Genomic DNA, 19,754 nt, shown 5'->3' with positions numbered 1-19,754 from the left:
ATCATCTTTTCTCTCTTTCTAGCCCGGATGCTCCCTGAGGGGACTTGGACCACTTTTGTTCATGTGGTACCTTCCAGCATCCAGCCAGCACAGGGCCTGGTCTGCAGCTGGGGTGAACAGAGTTGTTGGATGAATGAATGAGTTCAGGGTTTTCTTTACCCAAGGAACCTGTGCTGTGATCAGTGATTTCTGTAGGTTTCATGGGGTCTTACAACTCCCATAGTTCCACTTGCACATGTGAGAGCTTGTTTGGAGGTTCTAGCAGGGGAGCGCAGCTACTCGTATACCCTTGACCGAAGAACCGTCCTCTTCTATCTGGGATGCTCGTCCTCTTTGACCAAGCGCGCAGCTTTCGGAGGGACACACATGGGAGCGGTGAGGGAGGAAGGGGACACCCGCTTAGCCAGCTAGAGCAGCCGAATCAACCCTGGCGATCAATGGGGTGACAGATGTCGCAGCCAGATCGCCCTCACATCCCCACTTGCACATTTGAAAACTGGGGAAACTAAGGTTGTCAGACAGCCACCATCAGGCCTGTGGGGACAGTAGGATTTATTCTCTTTCCATGTGGCAACAAGACTAAAAGGTTCATCAGCATCATTGAATATTTAAATGACAGTGGTTGAAGTCCCACAGGTTGAATAAGCAGAGGAGGTGGGGCAGGAGCCCCCCCCCTGCTCTAACAGGCACCCAGGACCATTCAGTTCAGCTCTTAGTGAGCCCTTACCCCACAGTGGGCCTAAAACTACCTTGGGCTGAAGGGAATCAGCACCCGTCACCCAAAGACTCTGCAAGATGTGGTAAGAGCTATAAACCTGTGCAAAAGTCCTGAGGAGTCTGGTACAGGAGGCATTCCCATTGCAGTGGAGAGATCGGAATATAGCTCCATGCAGGGCATTTTTATTAGAGTTAGATTTGGCTGCCCATGCTGGGAAAGCAAGTAAATAAAAATAACAGTCTTAAGCAAGTCATATTGCTCAGTGTCAGAAATCAAGTTTCTTTCTAGCTTTTCATTCTGTCACCCCCTGCAATGTGTGTTTGTCCTCATGGTTCATCTAGCTGCTGAAGCTCCAGTCATTACATTCACATTCCACCTAGTAAGATGAGGGAAGAAAGGAGTTACAGTCACCATCCTCACCAGAGGCACCTGTTACAGGATTTAATGAACCATGGGTCTGAATGCTTGATGAAGGTTCAGCTTAGTTCTGGCATCAGCCATTGTCATAGTTGAATTCCTTTTTAAGGTTTTATTTTTCTTGTATGTTTCCCCTCTTATCTGGATCCCTGCATCATTTTTGCCCAGATGATTTTTGTCATGTGTTTTGCTTTTAGAGGTAAACAATTTAAACAACAAACAGTCATTTCTTCCATTGAAAATAAGCCCTACAAAATAGTTTCTGCTGGGTATTGAGGGGGTGGGGGTGAGAGGGAGGGGTGGAGTGGGTGGTAAGGGAGGGGGTGGGGGCAAGGGGGAGAAATGACCCAAGCCTTGTATGCACATATGAATAATAAAACAATAAAAAAAAAGAAAGAAAATAAGCCCTAATCCCATTTTATTTTATTTTATTTATTTTTTTTTATTATTCATATGTGCATACAATGCTTGAGTCATTTCTCCTCCCTGCCCCCATCCCCTCCCTTACCACCCACTCCTCCCCCTCCTTCTACCCCCCAACTCCCTTGATACCCGGCAGAAACTATTTTGCCCTTATCTCTAATTTTGTTGAAGAGAGAGTATAAGCAATAATAGGAAGGAACAAGGGTTTTTGCTGGTTGAGATAAGGATAGCTATACAGGGAGTTGACTCACATTGATTTCCTGTGCATGTGTGTTACCTTCTAGGTTAATTCTTTTTGATCTAACCTTTTCTCTAGTTCCTGGTCCCCTTTTCCTATTGGCCTCAGTTGCTTTTAAGGTATCTGCTTTAGTTTCTCTGCGTTGAGGGCAACAAATGCCATCTAGTTTTTTAGGTGTCTCACCTATCCTCATATCTCCCTTGTGTGCTCTCGCTTTTATCTTGTGATCAAAGTTCAATCCCCTTGTTGTGTTTGCCCTTGATCTAATGTCCGCATATGAGGGAGAACATATGATTTTTGGTTAGCTCAGGCTAACCTCACTCAGAATGATGTTCTCCAATTCCATCCATTTACCAGCGAATGATAACATTTTGTTCTTAACTGACTTCAAACTATCTTGCAAAGCAATAACAATAAAAACAGCATGGTACTGGCACAAAAACAGACATGAAGACCAGTGGAACAGAATAGAAGACCCAGATATGAAGCCACACAACTATAACCAACTTGTCTTTGACAAAGGCGCTAAAAATATACGATGGAGAAAAGACAGCCTCTTCAACAAAAACTGCTGGGAAAACTGGTTAGCAGTCTGCAAAAAACTGAAATTAGATCCATGTATATCACCCTATACCAAGATTAACTCAAAATGGATCAAAGATCTTAATATCAGACCACAAACTCTAAAGTTGATACAGGAAAGAGTAGGAAATACTCTGGAGTTAGTAGGTATAGGTAAGAACTTTCTCAATGGAACCCCAGCAGCACAGCAACTAAGAGAGCATAGATAAATGGGACTTCATAAAACTAAAAAGCTTCTGCTCACCAAAAGAAATGGTCTCTAAACTGAAGAGAACACCCACAGAGTGGGAGAAAATATTTGCCAGCTATACATCAGACAAAGGACTGACCAGAATATATAGGGAACTTAAAAAACTAAATTCTCCCAAAACTAATGAACCAATAAAGAAATGGGCAAGTGAACTAAACAGAACTTTCTCAAAAGAAGAAATTCAAATGGCCAAAAAACACATGAAAAAATGCTCACCATCTCTAGCAATAAAGGAAATGCAAATTAAAACCACACTAAGATTCCACCTCACCCCTGTTAGAATAGCCTAATCCCATTTTAGTGAAGAACTTTCTGGACATTTCTCTATATACTTCCCGCTCCCTCCCCACCTGCACCACTGCACTCTGGTCCAAGTCAGATCATCTCTTCCCTGGACTATTGAACCATCCCAGTCACCATCTCCTTGCCCCCATCTTCGCTCTACCAGGTATTTCTCCATCAACAGCCAGTGAACAGGTTTTTTTTTTTTTTTTTAATTGAAGTAAAATTCATGTAACATAAAATCAACAATTTTGAAGTGAACAATTCAGGGGCGTTTAACACATCCACAGTATTGTATGGCTACCACTTCTATCTAAATCCAAAACACTTTCATCACTCCAAAATAAAACCAGGACCTCCACTCCTGGGTTTCTTCCTCCTGCCCTCTCCTCCATTCCCTGGCAACCACATCTGTTTTTGTGCATTTACTTATTCTATCCTATAAGTGAAATCATATAATATGTTACTTTGTGAGTCTGGCATCTTTCACTTAATGTTTTCCACACTCAGTCATACTGTGTCAGTACTTTGTTTCTCTTTATGACTGAATAACATTCCACAATTTGTTTATTCATTCATCCACTGATAGACAGTTTGGTTATTTCCACCTTATGGCTTTGGTGATTGCACAGTCCTGCACAAATATTTGTTTGAATATCTGCTTTCAATTTGCAGTATATACCTAAGATTGGAATTGATGAATCGTGTGCTAACCCTATGTTTAATTTTGGGGAGCTTCCAACTTCTTTTCCATGGTGATTGTACCATTTTTCATTCCAGTAGCAATATAGGAGACTCTGGTTTTCCACGTCTTTACCAACACTTAATTTCCACTTAAAAAAATTTATTAGTATATTTTAGCTGTACAAAGGAGTCTCAATTGTGACATGCAGTCCATGCCTGCATATAATGTAATGCATATAATGAATTTAATCAAATTCACCCCCTCTAATACTCTTTCTTATCCCTCCTCCCACCACTTTTAAAGCGATCTTAAGGGTTTCAGTATTCTATTGTCATACATGTGTGTTTAGTACTTTGGTCATATTCACCCTCTCCTTTCACCCTTCCTTTTTTTTTTTCAGGCATTCTCATAGTATAAAGTGATATCTCACTGTGGTTCGATTTGCACCTCCCTAATGACTGGAGACGTTGGGCATTTTTTCATGTGTTTGTTGGCTGTATGTATATGCTTTTTGGAGAAATGTCTACTCAAGTCCTTTACTGATTTCTTTTTTGGTGGTACTGGGGTTTTGAACTCAGGACTTTGCATTTGCTAGACAGGTGTCTACCTCTTGAGCCACACCCCAGCCGTCTTTACCCATTTAGGTCATTTGTCCTTTGATTGTTTCATTGTTTTTTTGTTTTGTTTAGAACTCAGGACCTCACACTCACTGAGCAGACATTCTTACTGCTTGAATCACCCCACCAGCCCTTTTTCATGGTGGGTTTTTTCAAGATAGTCTTGAGAACTATTTGCTCAGGCTGGCTTTGAACCATGATCCTCCTGATCTCTGCCTCCTAAGTAGCTAGGATTACTGCCATGAGCCATCAGCACCCAGCTGTCTTTTCATTGTTGAGTTATACAAGTTATTTTTATATTCCAAAAACTAGACCCTTATCAGATATATGGTTTGTGAATATTTTATCCCACTCTGTATGTTGTCTTTGTATTTTCTTGATAATGTCTTTGAAGCATAGAACTTTTACATTTTGATAAAATTCAGTTGATCTATTTTTTTTCTTTTGTTGCTGTGCTTTTGTGGACTCATCAAGACTCCATTGCCAATTCTAAGATCATGAAGACTTATGCCTTTCTTTTTTTCTAAGAATGTTACAATTTAGCTCTTACATTTAGATTATTGATCCCTCTTAAGTTCCTTTTTGTGTATGGTGTGAGGTAGAGGTCCAAGTCAGGTCTTTTGCATGTGAACTTCTGCTTGTGCCAGCACTACTTGTTGAAGAGACAATTCTTCCTCCATTGAATTCACTTGGCTCAGTCGTTGAAAATCAATTTTCCATAAATGTTTGGCTTTGCTTCTGTACTCTCAATTCTCTTTCATTGTCTGTGTCTACTACCCTTATACGAGTACCACGTCATTTAGTTTCATTGTTGTTTTCAGATCAGTAAGTATGAATCTTCTAAGTTTGTTCTTTTCCAAGATTGTTTTGCTTTTTGGGTCCCTTATGAGATTTAGGATTGGCTTTTCCCTTTCTGAAAAAAAAAAAAAGAAATGGGAAAACTGCTGTTGGAATTTTGATAATGATTATACCAAATCTGTAGATTGTTTGGGGTGGTATTGCCATCTCGATAACGTTGTCTTCCAGTCCATGAATTCAGGATAATTTTTCATTTATTTGGATCTTCTTTCATTTCTTCTAGCAATGTTTTATAGTTTTCAGTGTATAAGTCTTTTAAATTTATTTCCAAGTATTTTATTCTTCGGATGCTATTTTAAATGTATTTTTTTTATTTCCCTTTCAGATTTTTCATTGCTGGTGAACAGAAAGACCACTTATTTTTGTATGTTGATTTTTATTCTGAAACATTGCTGAATTTATTAGTTCTAACAGGTTTTTTAACATGGAAATTTTGAGTTTTCTCTTTATAAGATTATGTAATCTGCAAACATAAACAATTTTACTTCTTTTTCAGTTTGAATTCCATCTTTTTCTTGTCTATTTATGTAGACTACTTTATAGTCTAGTCTGGCTATGACTTCTGGTACAATGTGGAATAGCAGCAATAAAAGCAGGTGTCCTTGTCTTTTCCTGATCTCAGAGGCTCATTTCCTGAGTTCTCTCAGGTCCCACATCATAGATCATCATCTCAGTGAAACTTGTCCCAATCGCCCTTCCCAAAGGAGCACTGCCCACCTCATCCACCATATACCCTGGCATATCCTAGTCTCCTCCCTTGTAATGCTCAAGCCCATCTAATGTCTCCATGTTTCTTATCTGTCTCCTTTCAAGATCTGTAAGCTCTTGACGATCTTATTGATTGCTGTCCCTCTGCAAAGGTGCCTGGCACATAAGAAGCCCTCAGCAAATTCCTGATGCATGAATACACACACACACACACACGCATGCACACACCACATAGACATGCACATGCATAATCTCAGTCCATTTTTCTCTTGCTGTAACTGAATACTTCAAACTAGATAATTTACAGAGAAAGGAAATTGATTTCTCACAGTTCTAGAAGCCAGGAAGTCTAAGAGCTGGTAAGAGGCTCCTTGCTACATTATGACGTGGTAGACTGGAGGGCCTCCCTTGGTGACACAGAGCAAGCCGGCTAGCTCAGGTCTCTTTCTCCGTCACTAATGCCATCATGGGACCCCACCCTCAGGACTTCATCTAATCTGAATGACCTCTCAAAGGCCCCACCCCCAATACCATTCATACTTGAATTTGGGACTCATTTTTCACCTGACAGACAAATGCAAACTATAACATATGTGGAATTTCTCATAAGTAGAAATTAAATTGCCATTCTGTTTTATAAACTCACTTTTGCACACCGTTTGTCTCTGGCATTTTCCTTCTTAATAAGTAGCACTCTCCATCAACCTTTTTAATAACTGCTGGAATTCCATGGTACAGATACCCCATAATTTCTTCACCAGCCTCTTGTGGTGGACCTCATGCTTGTTCTTTACTCCTTCATTTGGTTATGAGCCTGACACTTTAAAAACAGAAGGCTAGGATACATTTTCTTGCTCCCTTTTTGTCTTTTAATAATCAGGGTGTATTTTATTTTTAAATTTTCTTTGGAAGTTTACAAGTTTTCCTCTCATCTCACTACCCTCGGTTAGGATATCTTAAACCCTGCAATTTTATTATATTTCCTCTTGTATTTTTTCCTACTTAGAGGTTGTTTAGAGCCATGACCAATCCTTTTAATAGAGTACAGTGGACTTTGACCAAGTTGCAGAATCATTCTTTTCAAATGTGAAGGGAATTGTGTTTGGGATTCCTAATTCCGATTCTCTGGGGAATGTGGTCCCCAGAGGAAGAAGCCTACAGGACCTCCCCCCTTGGAGGATCCACAGGGCTCTACCATGATCCACCAGAGCCATTGCCAGAGGCTGCCCCACTGGAGTTGTGCACCCTGACAAACACCCCCTGTGTTTTCAGGAAAGATCTGGGTCCCCAAGCAGAAGCCAATAGATCCTGTGCTAGAAACTGTGACACTGGAGCCAGAGCTGGAGGAGGCCTTAGCAAATGCCTCAGATGCAGAACTCTGTGACATTGCAGGTAAGAGGGATTCCAGAAGCTTCCACCTGTCTTCTGAAGGGTTTACCCACATCTGAAGGGGCTTTGTTTGGTTCATTTCAACATGAATACCTCTGTCTAACAAGGACACTGGAAATGTTAAGATAAAAATCCATTATCAAAATCCAAAATGAGGAAAATAAAACCATCCAAACTCATTATACTACAGAACCACCTGTTGTTGCCATGAGCCTGTGCCCAGAGAGGATGGGAATGTAACCCAGGAAGGGCCAGCGTGGGCCCTTTTCCCACCATTTGCATCAAATCCTGCCCAAGCCACCTGATTTGGGAGGTTCACCAAGGACTTAGAACAATGACACTTGATTTTATAACTTCAAGTGGGGCTTCGAGGATGCCACTCTCATGTATTGTATTTGTCCCACACGTTCCACCATCGTGTGTCTTTCCCTATGATCTTCACAAACTACTATCAAAACTCCTGAGAGTGGCTGATATTCGAAGCCTTGGTGACTGCCTTTCTCTCCTTCCCAGTGCCTCAGGAGCCCTGCCTCCCATCCCAACTGAGGATTGGCACCAGCACCCTGTGTGCTACCCATAGTACTGTGCCCCCAGGCTCCGTGAGTGGGTGGGAGTCTTTATGCAGATGGGAGCTACTAACCATCACCCTATTGGAGTGGGGAGATGCTGAAGGTCAGTGGCAGGAGAGAAGAAATGAAGGGACCACTGAGACCTTACTCAGGCCTCACTGAGTGAGGTCCAGTTTGGAGTTGGGAGGGATGGCCCCAGAGACTAGGTGAATGTTGGTCCCTTTAATGAAGGAGGAGCAGTGGAAGGTGAAATACTGAATTCGATTTCAGGCCTATGGTTTTGAGGTGCCTGTGGGCCACCCGAGTGGAGACAGTTGTGCACGAAGTTCTGGTATTCTGCAATGGGTCTCTGCTCTGCATGGAGGTCTGAGCGTGGTTAGCATTGCTAAACTCCAGGTAAAGCATGTGATAGGTGGGACCTGGGCTCTGGAGGGCCAGGGTCAGGCCAGGATGGATCCTTTGCGGGGGGAACTGTGGAAATGGAACAAACCTAGCACAGGGTAGTCAGCCACAGATAGGCTGCAAAGCAAAAACAGAGTCAGGAAGGGCAAACCTGAAGCAAAAGCCAAGGACACAGAATGGTGGCTGCTGTAGCCAGAAGACTCAGAGGTACTGAGACCAGGGGCGAGAGGAGCAGCAGCTGCTCTGTCCCATCATGCCCTCCTGGCTTTTCACAGTGCTGTGCATGACTACTGTTCAGGAAGAGAACGGGTTGGGGATGGCTCCTCTGCAGTGGGACCTGGGGGAGGGGCAGTGACTTCAACTCTGTGCCTGAGTGCAGACAGCCTTTTCCTGAAGAGGCAGAAATTGCAGGGAAGGACAAGAGCAGTCTCAGAAGGATGGAGGGCAGGGAGAACACGGCTTTCATTCTCACTGTGCAGCACAGTGGGATGAGTATTAACCCAAAAGGGAACCGAACACAGAGAGCCTGGTTTGCTTGAAAGCGAAGGATGGGTTTTGTCAGGAGCCATCTGAACCATCTCAGATCCTACAGCATGCACCACCTCCCCAGTGAGGGTCCCCCTGACTTCCAGTTCATTTGTGCAGCCTGGAAGCCTAATGCCTTGTCCTCTCTCCACATTGGCACCCCGAAAGGGAGTTGTTTTTATCCTGGCCTTGCTCTTCTGATCCCTGCCTGACATCACTCCCCTCATTAGGCCGCTAGCGCAGGGGAATTATCAAATGACTGCTGTCAGAGCTGCTGGCTCCTACCTCATCCTGAGCAGAAACAGAACTGCCACACTGCGCTGTTTCTGTGCTGCGTTCTCAAAACTATTTTCTCTTTGCTTTTGTTGGCGGGATATGTGTTATGATCTGTCCATGATTCCATGCCCTTCTGATGTCCCAGAAGGAGCAGGAGACTGTGAGCCTCCCCCGGTGTTAACTGGTTGTCCCTGTATCCTCTGACATCAACCATGTAAAAGGTGGCAGTGCCTCTGGGGAAGGCTGAGCACCCAGGTGCTGTATGAGTTGTTCTCAGTACCAAGTTGCATTTATTGACCACAACAGTCCTAAAAAGTAAATTCTATTACCATCTTCATTTCATACTAAGAGTTGAGCTGTGCCTAGTACTGGGTCAGCCGTCAAGGAACCCAGATGATGCCAAGCTTTGTGACTTTAGTTGTCAGAAACCAGAGCAGAGTGACTGAAGGAGAGCCACCCTGCCTGGGTTTATTTCAAAGACACCTTGTGAACTTTGGGCAAACCTGTGGCCAGAGATGCTGGGCATGGTAGGCCCACCAAAGAATGGCAATGCAGGTTTAGAGCCTTTCTCAAGGAGGTGATTGGAGCCAGGATTTGTGGGTGGCTCCTCAGAGGATAAAAAAGCAGGGAGAGGAGGACAGGAATCTGCAGGTCACCTCTCATTTGCATGCTCCACTCCCAGGCAGAACGTTCCCACCAAACTAACTTTCACTTGGTCTCTCAGGCACACAATCATCCCAGTCCCCCAGGGCCTTTGGACCTACTGTGTACTAGTTTCTGGACAAGACCCTGTTAAAAGAATTCTAAGAAAACAGCCAGTTCCTGTCCTTATAGAGCCAATGTTAGACAAGGATGATGCAAATGAGAACTGACAAATGAGAGCATCATATCAGAAAAAGAACGGGGTGGTAAGGACCACTTGTTTTAGGTGGTGGGGCTGGAAGACATGAGGGAAGAGATATGGAAGCTGAACCCAAGGGGGAATGAGCAGGGGTAAGCTAGAGACAGCTGGGGCGGGGCGGGGAGAACATTCAGGCACAGTGGCCCTAGTCCACGCTAAGGAAGAGACACCCTCCCTCCCCACTCAGTCATGTGCTTTGCAGTGTGTGTGTGTGTGGCAGGCTTGAGGTCTAGTGATGGAAGGAACCAGCAGAAAGGAGTGCCACACTGACTCAGGTGTGACCCAGGGAAGGTACATCATTTATTCATTCATTCAACCATTCACTTGCTGAGTCAATGTACATATGGAACTCCTATGTATACTATGATGAATTACACCCAGTCTCTACCCTTGAGGGGCCCAGGAGATGATAAAGAGGACAGACCAGAAGCATGTAGGTTTCAATATTAAAAGTGTTCCCACAGGGTGCTGAGCAGAGCTCACAGGACCATAGGGTTTGAACTAAGGACCTTGCTCCTGCTAGGCAGGTGTTCTACCACTTGAGCTATGCCCACAGCTCTTTTTTGCTTTGGTTATTTCTAAGACAGGGTCTCACATTTATGCCCAGGCCTGCCTGGATCATGGTTCTCCCATTTACACTTCCCACTAGCTAGGATGACAGGCGCATGCCACCAAATCCACTTTTATCAGTTGAGGTGGAGTCTTGAGAACCTTTTGACTGGGCTGGCTTCGAACTGCAGTCCTCCCAATCTCTGCCTCCCAAGTAGCTAGGATTATAGGCATGAGCCACTGCACTCAGTCCAGTATGAAGCCCCTGGACACAGCCTTGAATTGTAGCTCAGAAACCACTGAGCGTCATCTACAAGCACTTGGAATTAGCGGTGCCTCCCATGCCCACTCAGGGATGCAGTCCTGGCTGGCCCTTAAGGAGTCCTCTGGTGGAACAGTAGAAGAAGAGACTGGGAGGAAGGAGTCCCCTTCCAAATAGGGCACCCCTAGGGCAGATGGCTGGCCCTAGCCCCTGTGGCTGACAGAGGCAGGCCTAAGCAGGCCATCCCCTGGCTCTGGGTACTTTCCTGTCCTTAGGCACCTGTCCATTCTGTCAGATGTGGCTTATCCAGAAACAGTTCCATGACACCCAAGTCCTGGGCCAGAGCCAGTTTCCCACCTGGCTGTGGGACTCAGGAGCACACCTTGCAGCCATCTGCCCAGGGCCAGCCCAAGCCTTCAGCAGCTGGAGAAGCTGGGGATGTGTGCAGTTATCATTCTGCATCCAGAGTGGAATTACAAACGGAGCGAGCCCTGCCAAGACAGAGAGGAAGCAGAACTCAATGTTCTTTTTCAGAGTTCAAAAATAGTCCTTTTTGAGTTTTGAGGAGGATCTAGACTTTTTTTTAAGAAAAGAAATCAATCAGTGCTAAATTCAGCCTTGCCAGTATCTACAAAGAAGGAAGCAGCAAGCAACATCCATACCCATTTTCTTCCATTGCTCAGTCCTGATGACAAGGAGCGCACGAATCCAAATGAGGCAGAAAGCTGTGATTTCCTGCCTAGGGCTCTGAAAGGTAAGGCTAGTTTCAGAACTATGTGCCTGAAGGCAGTTTAACTAGACCCTTTCCTTCCTTCCTTCCTTCCTTCCTTCCTTCCTTCCTTCCTTCCTTCCTTCCTTCCTTCCTTCTTTCCAAATGGTTCTATTCCTTCCTAGGCCTGCTATTGACATATACGATCTCCCAGAATATATGTCATTGGTCCTTAGAATTCCCAAGTTGACAGGAAGTTTTGGATCTCTAGAACTCCTAGTGAGTGACCCAGTGGACAGAATACTAACTTAGAAACCAGTGGAGTCCTTGCTGAGCAGTTTTGGCAAACCATTTCCCTAGAAAATTGGGGGTTGACAGTGCCTGCCCTGGATGCTTATTGTAAAACATTGACAGGATAAAAACATGAGAAATTGCTGTGTGACTGTAGAGTCCCATGGGAAGGGGAGAGTTCAGCATTTAAACACACTCTATTTTGCAACAGAGAAAGCCGAAGCCCCCAAATGGGAAGTGGCCTGTACATGGTCACCCAGAAAAATATTGCCAAGGCCCAGACTGAAACCCCAGGCTCCTTGCTTCTGGTCCCTCTTGTAACTGTGATACCTCTGCACTCCTCTCTAGATATCACAGGACACCACACATCAAGTGTGTTTTCCGTTTTCTACCTCCCTATATTCTCTAAGCAAGACCAGGAAGCAAATACGAGGTTACATCTTTCATACGATCCCAGCAACTTTTCCAAACCTGAGATCCCAGTGGCAGCCCAGAACCACCATGAGCTGGGGCACACGTGTGGGAACTGGGAGCACCAGCTCCAGAAGGTGACTTGCAGTGATCTGACTCACCTGCCACTGCTGCAGGTCTCTGTGTCTGCTGCCCACGTAGACACAGCTAAATTAAAACCCTGAGAGCTCAAAAAGCTGCAGATGCTTCTCTCCCTACCAGCTCTCCTGAGTGATGACCAGGCAAGTGTAATTTTAGCAGAGAAAACTTAGGCTGTGAGGAGCAGACGGCGCTGAGAGATATCTCATCTTGTGCTTCTCGACTTCCACCAAGCATCAAAATCACCCAGGGAGCCAGGCGTGAAAGTGCCTGCCTATATCCAGCATTTGGAGACTGAGACAGGAGATCTGTGAGTTCAAGGCCATCCTGGTCTGTAGAGTAAAACCCTGTTTTAAACCCTACCACCACTAGGAAACTTCACCCAAGGAAATTTTTTTAAAAATCTCTCAGGCTTGGCCATGATCAAGAACCACTGGTCTTATGTTTTCCTGGTTGGAGCAAGGAGGCTGGCACCCTGGAGAAGGGAACTTGCCCAAGGTCACAGTCAGGACTAGAACTTGTATCTTCTAATTCTTCATTAAGAAATACTCATTTTGTGTCTCTAACTACAAACCATAAAATTATGCAGTGGTTAAGGGGATTTAAAAAAAATCATCACTAAATATTTAGCAAATACACGGTGTATTCTGGGAGAGGTTCAAAAGAGAGAAATAATATTTTTCACTGACCTCTGGAAGCCCACAGTCCTACAAAGAAAGCATACATGTATTTAATTCCGTCTTTGTCCAGCGGTACTCTGTGGTATAATAGGATACCAGGCACTGTGGGAGAACTAGAGAGGGAGAGGAAGGGATCCAGGAAGACTCCCCGGAGGAGTCTTGAGCAAGGGAGAGAGACATAGTGGTTAGATTAAAATATAGATGTCTGTTTGAATTGGAATTTTAGATAAACAGTGAATGTTTTAATATAAGTATATTCTGAACTGATCGGGACATACTAAGAGGTTATTCATTGTCTGTATGAAATCCCAATTCCCCTGGGTATGGATAATCACCAGCAGAAGGGACAGCACTGGCACAAGCAGGAGAATTTACTGAGCAGGGACAGTTTGTGTCCCTGGAACAGAAGGAGTGTGGGTGAAAAGACAAGGCTATTGAGGCAGGACCAGCCCAGAGAGGGCCAAGGAGCCAGGCTCTGGGGTTTACACTTGGCTCTCTCAAGCCACCATGCTTCCATCTGGACAGCTGCACAGCCTCCCAGTTCCCGAATGCATAGCCACCTCTCCCTCCATGGTGAGTTCTCCACACATAACCAGCACTCAGGCCAGACCACGTAACTCCCTGAGCAAGCTTTCAGTGACTTCCCAGGCCATTATCAAGAAAAGACATGCAAACTCCTCATCTTAACCCAGCAGCCATAGGGCCCGACCTTGCCCGTGTGATGCAGTCTGCTCTGGAGGGTGATTGTGCACATTAAGGAAAGTTCTGTCAGGTGATGGTTCTCAACCTTGGCTGCCATTGAAATGGTTGAGGAGCTTTTAAAAACGCAGATGCCTGGGCCTCACCCCCAGAGGCTTTAATTGGTCTGTTGCAGGCCTCGGCATCAAGAGTTTCAAAAGATTTCCAAGTGACTACAATGGGCAACTAAATGGAAAATCACTGATCCAAAGCATCTTCCCTGGCCCTAGCATGAGCTCAGGGAGTGGGGGTGTTATTGCTACCCTGCTATTATTACCGCCACGAATCTAACTTCATCTCACCTCTCTTCCCCGCCTCCCCCAACTTCCAACCTCATTGGCTTGCACTATCCACTCTGCCTGGAACATTCTATCTCTGTTCTTTTGACTTGACCAACACTTAGTCATCCCTCCCTTCCCAAGTCCCTCCTTTATATTCTTCCAGAACACACTGAACTTTTCTTTCCAACACTTGTCATACCCTGTGTTCCTAACGACATGGGCACTTGCTTTAGTGCCCCTTTTCCCAACCCCTAGACTGTCAGCTATGTGGGCAGAGACCCTGCCATTCTTGTTCTCCTGTGTTCCCATAGAGCTGGTACTCAGTAAATGATGACACTCAGTAAATGCTGAACAGATGAATGGATGAAAGAATGGCATGGAAACGATGAGGTTGTATTGGCATTTCCAGAAAGATCTTTCTGTGTTGTGCTGAATGTTGGGATGTAGATATTAGGAAAAGACCAAGGTCGGCATGCTGCACACTACATAGTTGTGATAATACGGATATTCCTGCACTTGTAATGGAGTGATGTTCTAATAACACCATCGTAAGTTGAAAATATCAGAAGCTGGAAATGCATTTAATACCCTGGCCTTCCCCACACCACAGTTTAGCAACACAGATTATTTCCCCTCACGATTGTGGGGCTGTCTGGCAGCTGGGGCTCACTGCCCCCCACCCCAGCATCTCAAGAGAGCATCCTATCACTAGCCTGGAAAAAGATCAAAATTCAAAAATTGAAATACTGTGGGGCACAGTGGCTCACACCTGTAATCCTGACTGCTTGGGAGGCAGAGATGGGGAAGATCACAGTTTGAGGCCAGCTCAGGCAAAAGGTTCAAGAGACCCCATCTCAAATAATAAAGCTGGATATGGCACACCTGTCATCTCAGCTAGGTGAGAAGCATAAATAGGAGGATCACAGTCCAGGCTAACCCCAGGCATAAACATGAGACCCTTATTTGAGAAACATCTAAAACAAAAAGGGCTGGGGACCTGGTAAATGTGAGGTTCTGAATTCAAACTCTAGTACCCCCCAAAAAAAACCCAACAGAAAAAAATCAGAGTACTGGTCCTACTGAATGCATGTCATTTTTATGCCAACATAAAGTCAGAAAGCCTTGTTACAAGTCTAGGATTATCAGTATAGCCAAGAAATGATAGGACCTCAATGAAGGGATGAGGAGACACCTTGAGAGTTTGGGGGAGGGGAGGGAATGGGCTTGGGAAAGGGTCATGTGACAGAGGTGTTACCCTGAGGGAAAGCAGGATGGAGGATGGTAGGAAGTAGAAAGAGGCCCTGGCTAGAAAGATTCCTTCTGCTGGGCCAAGTTGGGTGGGATGTGCCAGTAGGACCTAAGAGAGACCTGAGAATCTGAGGCCCGTGTGAGGTCTGAGAGTTTGTAAACAGAGGTAAGAGTAAAAATAATATCAGCTACATTTTCATGCAAGTGCTTTTTGTCATTTCTGTGAGCAAAATGGCTGGGGTGTGGACGGCGGGTCCCCAGGCAGCATCTCTACCTCTGAGACAGTCACGGCCCTTCATTTGTCCTGCAGCTATCTTGGGCATGCACACACTCATGAGCAATCAGCAGTACTACCAGGCCTTGGGCAGCAGCTCCATCGTGAACAAGGAGGGACTCAACAGTGAGTACATGCCACAGACCACCTGGCATCCCCCTTACCCCGCCCCGAGGCTGCCTCCTCCTGTGTCTTGCTCCCTCTGCTCCCATGCTCTGGCTTGCTGCAGAAGTTCTAAAATTTCATGTAGCCCAGAGTGTTCCATCTTTTAATGTCTTGTTCACAAAGGTCTCTTCATCCCAATATGGTATTTTCTTCTAAAGATTTTAGAGGTTTATTTCTTAGTTTAACTTCTTAATTCACCTAGAGTTCATGCTTGTGTGTGCTATGGGATGAGATTAAATTTCATTTCTTTAATGGATATCCAGTTGTCTCCATGCCCATCCTTTCACCATTGGTGTGGGTCTCCATCTTTATCATCAGTTTCTGCCCTCTATTCCATGAGTCCCTTTTTCCTTTCCTGGGCCACTTATTACATTATCTTAATTACTCTACTACACTGTTCCAAGCTGTTGTTTCGGCCTCAAAGAGAAATGAGAGTGCCGAAAGAGTAATTATCCTCCCCGTTGGAAGATGACTACATTTCTTGCCCACCCAGGCCACCTCTTATCCTCACAAGAATCCATTGAGCTAATAAGCACAGGAAAAATGACTATCCCTACTCTACAAGTGAGCGCTCGAGGTTCCGAAACTTTTAAGTAATTCATCCAGTTCTTGCAGGGAGGCAAAGGCAGCATCCAAGAAGAGCCCCCAGCTCCTGGCTCAGTTTCTAAGCTTCTTCGGGTTCCTGGCCATCCCTGCTAGCCCCTGTAATGCACAGCCTTCCCAGGCCCTGAACCCTGCCAATACTTCCTTTCAGGGTATCTTTGTGTTGGGAATTAAGTGATTCCCATATTTCTGTGAGTCACTCCCTTTTGTCGATCGCCCTAGGTGTGATTAAACCTACACAATACAAGCCTGTGCCTGATGAAGAACCAAACTCAACAGATGTAGAGGAAACGCTAGAGCGGATAAAGAACAATGACCCAGCACTTGAAGAAGTTAACCTCAATAATATCCGGGTAAAGTCCATTTATTTTACTTCACCTGTATGTGGGTGGGTGGGAGGGACATGTCCATGTCACTCAGATGCCAACAATCTGGGCTGTGCAGAGTGACAGAGTCCTGTTTGGACTCTGAGTGTTTTTGAATCAGGAATAGAGGCAAATCTTTACAGATGGGAACACTTAAGGAGGGTGGACAGGGTAAACAAGCTCATCCCACAGTCCTGCTTTCTTTTGGAGGGCAATGTCAGGGCCAGATGTTCACCACAGGCCAGTCCTGCTTCAGTCTGGAAACCTGCCATGTTATTCAAAACACAGAGATTCTCTGAGATAAAATCATGACTCAGACACACACTGCAGCATGGGATCTCATGGCTGGAAAAGTCCAGTGCCCACCAAGCTTGTGGGGTCACTAAACCCCAGTCAGGCCCCATCCCTGAGCCATCACTGCTCCTACTGGATCATCGTGTTCAAAGTCAACCTCATTTTATGGCCATGCAAGGGAGCTATTGGCCCAAGAACCCAAAGAAAGAATACTGGAGCTGTCTGCCCATATCTGTGTGGGCATTTCCCTATATATCCACCAGGGCAGAGGAGGGACAGGCGGACAGGCAGTCCCACCCTGGACAGGCTGTAGGAGGAATTCAGAAGCAGGCACAGCTGCCTACCCACTTGCTCAGCCCCAAGGCCATGGGATTAGTTCTGTGGGCGGGAGGGGGTGGTAAGACAAGTAGCTAGCCCCTCATTCCTGCTCCCCTTTCCTTTCTTCTCCACTTTCTTTTTAGCAGCTGCCAGCCCAGAACACAATCAGATTGGAAACCTGTAACCCAGTGTTCTCCTCCACCTGGCTCCCCCCACTCAGCTCCCACGGGAGCTTAAGTGACACCCTGAAATGAGAGCTGGGCAGAAACACAGCCAGGCTCTCACTCAGTGCCTCAGTTATCTGCCCTGTGCCCAAGGGAGATGCTGGCACAATTCAGAATTGTGTACTGTGGCCATGAATGCCACCTCAGAAAGGCGTAAATGACAGGACCTTACCATGAGGCCTCAGCTGAGGACTTGAATTCCTCGCAGCCTGTTTGCAAACTCCATGAGGCAACTGAACCAGATCGATGGTTTTTACCCAAGATTCTGATTGTGATGGTCTGGGGCAAGCCTGAGCATCAGCACTGGCAAATTGTCCAAGAGCCACTGCTGGTGTAGCCAGTGCTGACACCCTCTGGGGAGATGTCTCTTAGAGAGGGTCAAGTGCAAACCCTCAATAATGTTTTCTAGAAACAGACCCAGAGAGGGAGAGAGTCACACAGTGAGTGAGCCAGACACACTGCCAGTCACACGAGCCCTTTGTGCAATGCTCTTCCTCATTGCACACCTTGATTTTTACCGGCCTCCACATGCACAGATTTGTGTACCAGAAAGTCCTCCCCAAGGAACATGAACAAAGCACATTCAGCCTTTTGTCTAGAGATTTGCTGGGACTTGGCAAAGAGCCAGTCTGTATAATATGAGAGAGATACTGTCCCATGCTTGCACCACCTGTCCTGGGCTGCTGGTCACTGTGTCTCCTTTCTCTCTGCAGAATATTCCCATACCCACCCTCAAGGCATATGCAGAAGCCCTGAAAGAAAACTCCTATGTGAAAAAGTTCAGCATCGTTGGGACCCGAAGCAATGACCCTGTGGCATTTGTACGTACTCCTCTGCTCTGACGTGTTGACGGTGGGGGAACGGGAGCTAGAAACAGAAGAGCTCTGCTTGTAGCCTCAGGACTGGATGTATTCCACTACTGAAGTCCCATGTGCTGTGGTGAAGGGACAGGGCTAGGAGCCAGGAGGGGATGTGAACAGTACCATCATCATCCCAGCTAGTCCTCAGAGCATCCTGCTCATATGCACTTCGTACATGGAGAACTAGCGTTCGGAGGGGCCACACAGCAGGCAAGTGCAGACCTGGGATCAAATGATGCCATCATATAACCCATATAACACTCAGCACATAACATTTGAACAAGGCTCTCCTCCCTAAGCCTCAGTTTCTCCATCTCCAAAATCACTATGTTCCAATGACCAATTTTATTTACTGTTATCCATGTCTTAAAAGGTATCACTAATCAAATTAAATTAGGCTTATTGTAAAGGAACCATTAATGTAAAAAATAATTTGGCATACATTTATCGAGTCTTTGTGTGCCTAGCATTGAACTGGTTTCTGAGAATCCTATCTGTGGCAAACAGTCTCAGTTTCCAGGCTTAGGAACACACTCATTCATTTGGCCGTGGAAAAACTGATGGATAATAGCACTATTCCACTAGTAGTAGGGAAAAGGACAGGAATCAGCTTCCCTGGAATGGTACTAACTATTAAGTAGCAACCACTTATTTTCTGATTTTTAAAATAGGACTATTTTCTTCAGTATTTTTGAGATGTTAGAAGTAGCTTGGTCTCCCATGGCTGCCAGTGGGGAAACTCTGGATTGAGGACCTCAGTGGATCCTGAGTTCATCTATGGCAATACAGCTGGCAGAGCCACATTCCCCTACACTACTAGGTCATGGATGAGAAACCAGGCACATCCATACTGGCACTCAGCTCAATGCCACAAGTGTTTTTGGGCCACGTACTCTGTGCCAGACTGACAGCTGGTGTCAGCATGTTCATACCTGTGTAATCCATTGTCCCGTGCAAATGCTTCTGAGCCAGTCCCTACACTAGGCTGCCAGAGCCCTGGAAGTACCCCCCAGTGCCTGCCCTGGCTCATCTCTTGCCACAGTGATCCAGCACACAAGGAGTTAACACGTGGCATGACAGGACCTCCAGGACCTGCTTATTCTCCAACAGGTGCAGCCCAGTAGCCTGGGACAACTGCCCTCTGCTTACTAAATACATTGGTGGCCAGGCCAGGCCTCTCCTGGCAGGCAGGCAGGGCTATGGAGGCACAGAGAGGACACAGGCAGGGCCCCTCAGAGGAACCATCCAGCTCAGAAGACAGGTCTCAGGGAAAGCTGACACACTGTCTCAGGACACACTGGAGTGGGGTTGACTGGGGGGAATGAGGATCAACACGCAAGGCTTCCTGGGAGCTGAGCCTCTCCCAGGGTTTTAATGAGCAGGGACAACACCGTAGAACAGCCATTCCTGGCATCACTTCAGACAGCCAGGCCCACTGATCGTGGCGTCCCTGGCCTCTCAGCTGCTGGTGTCTCCTTTCTCCATGACACATCGTTTCCACCAA

The 19,754-nt window shown here is 45.7% G+C and overlaps 1 protein-coding gene across 3 annotated transcripts in view; it reads left to right on the top strand.

The window, feature by feature from the left end:
• The window catches only part of Tmod1 (tropomodulin 1), a 79,586-nt gene that overhangs the window by 38,595 nt on the left and 21,237 nt on the right, over positions 1-19,754 (top strand). For 2 of the 3 annotated variants that reach the window (XM_020158594.2, XM_074051404.1), the window contains 4 exons: positions 7,051-7,170; positions 15,458-15,547; positions 16,412-16,542; positions 18,104-18,211. In XM_020158594.2, the coding sequence (XP_020014183.1) occupies positions 7,051-7,170; positions 15,458-15,547; positions 16,412-16,542; positions 18,104-18,211 (449 nt within the window). Of the gene's footprint in view, positions 1-7,050; positions 7,171-11,262; positions 11,406-15,457; positions 15,548-16,411; positions 16,543-18,103; positions 18,212-19,754 lie in introns of those variants that run through there. The other variant, XM_074051405.1, reaches the window with a different exon arrangement.

Source organism: Castor canadensis, chromosome 13, assembly GCF_047511655.1.
Source record: "Castor canadensis chromosome 13, mCasCan1.hap1v2, whole genome shotgun sequence".
In the NCBI taxonomy this organism is placed as follows: Eukaryota; Metazoa; Chordata; class Mammalia; order Rodentia; family Castoridae; genus Castor; species Castor canadensis.
This window is presented reverse-complemented; position numbering and strand designations above follow the sequence as displayed.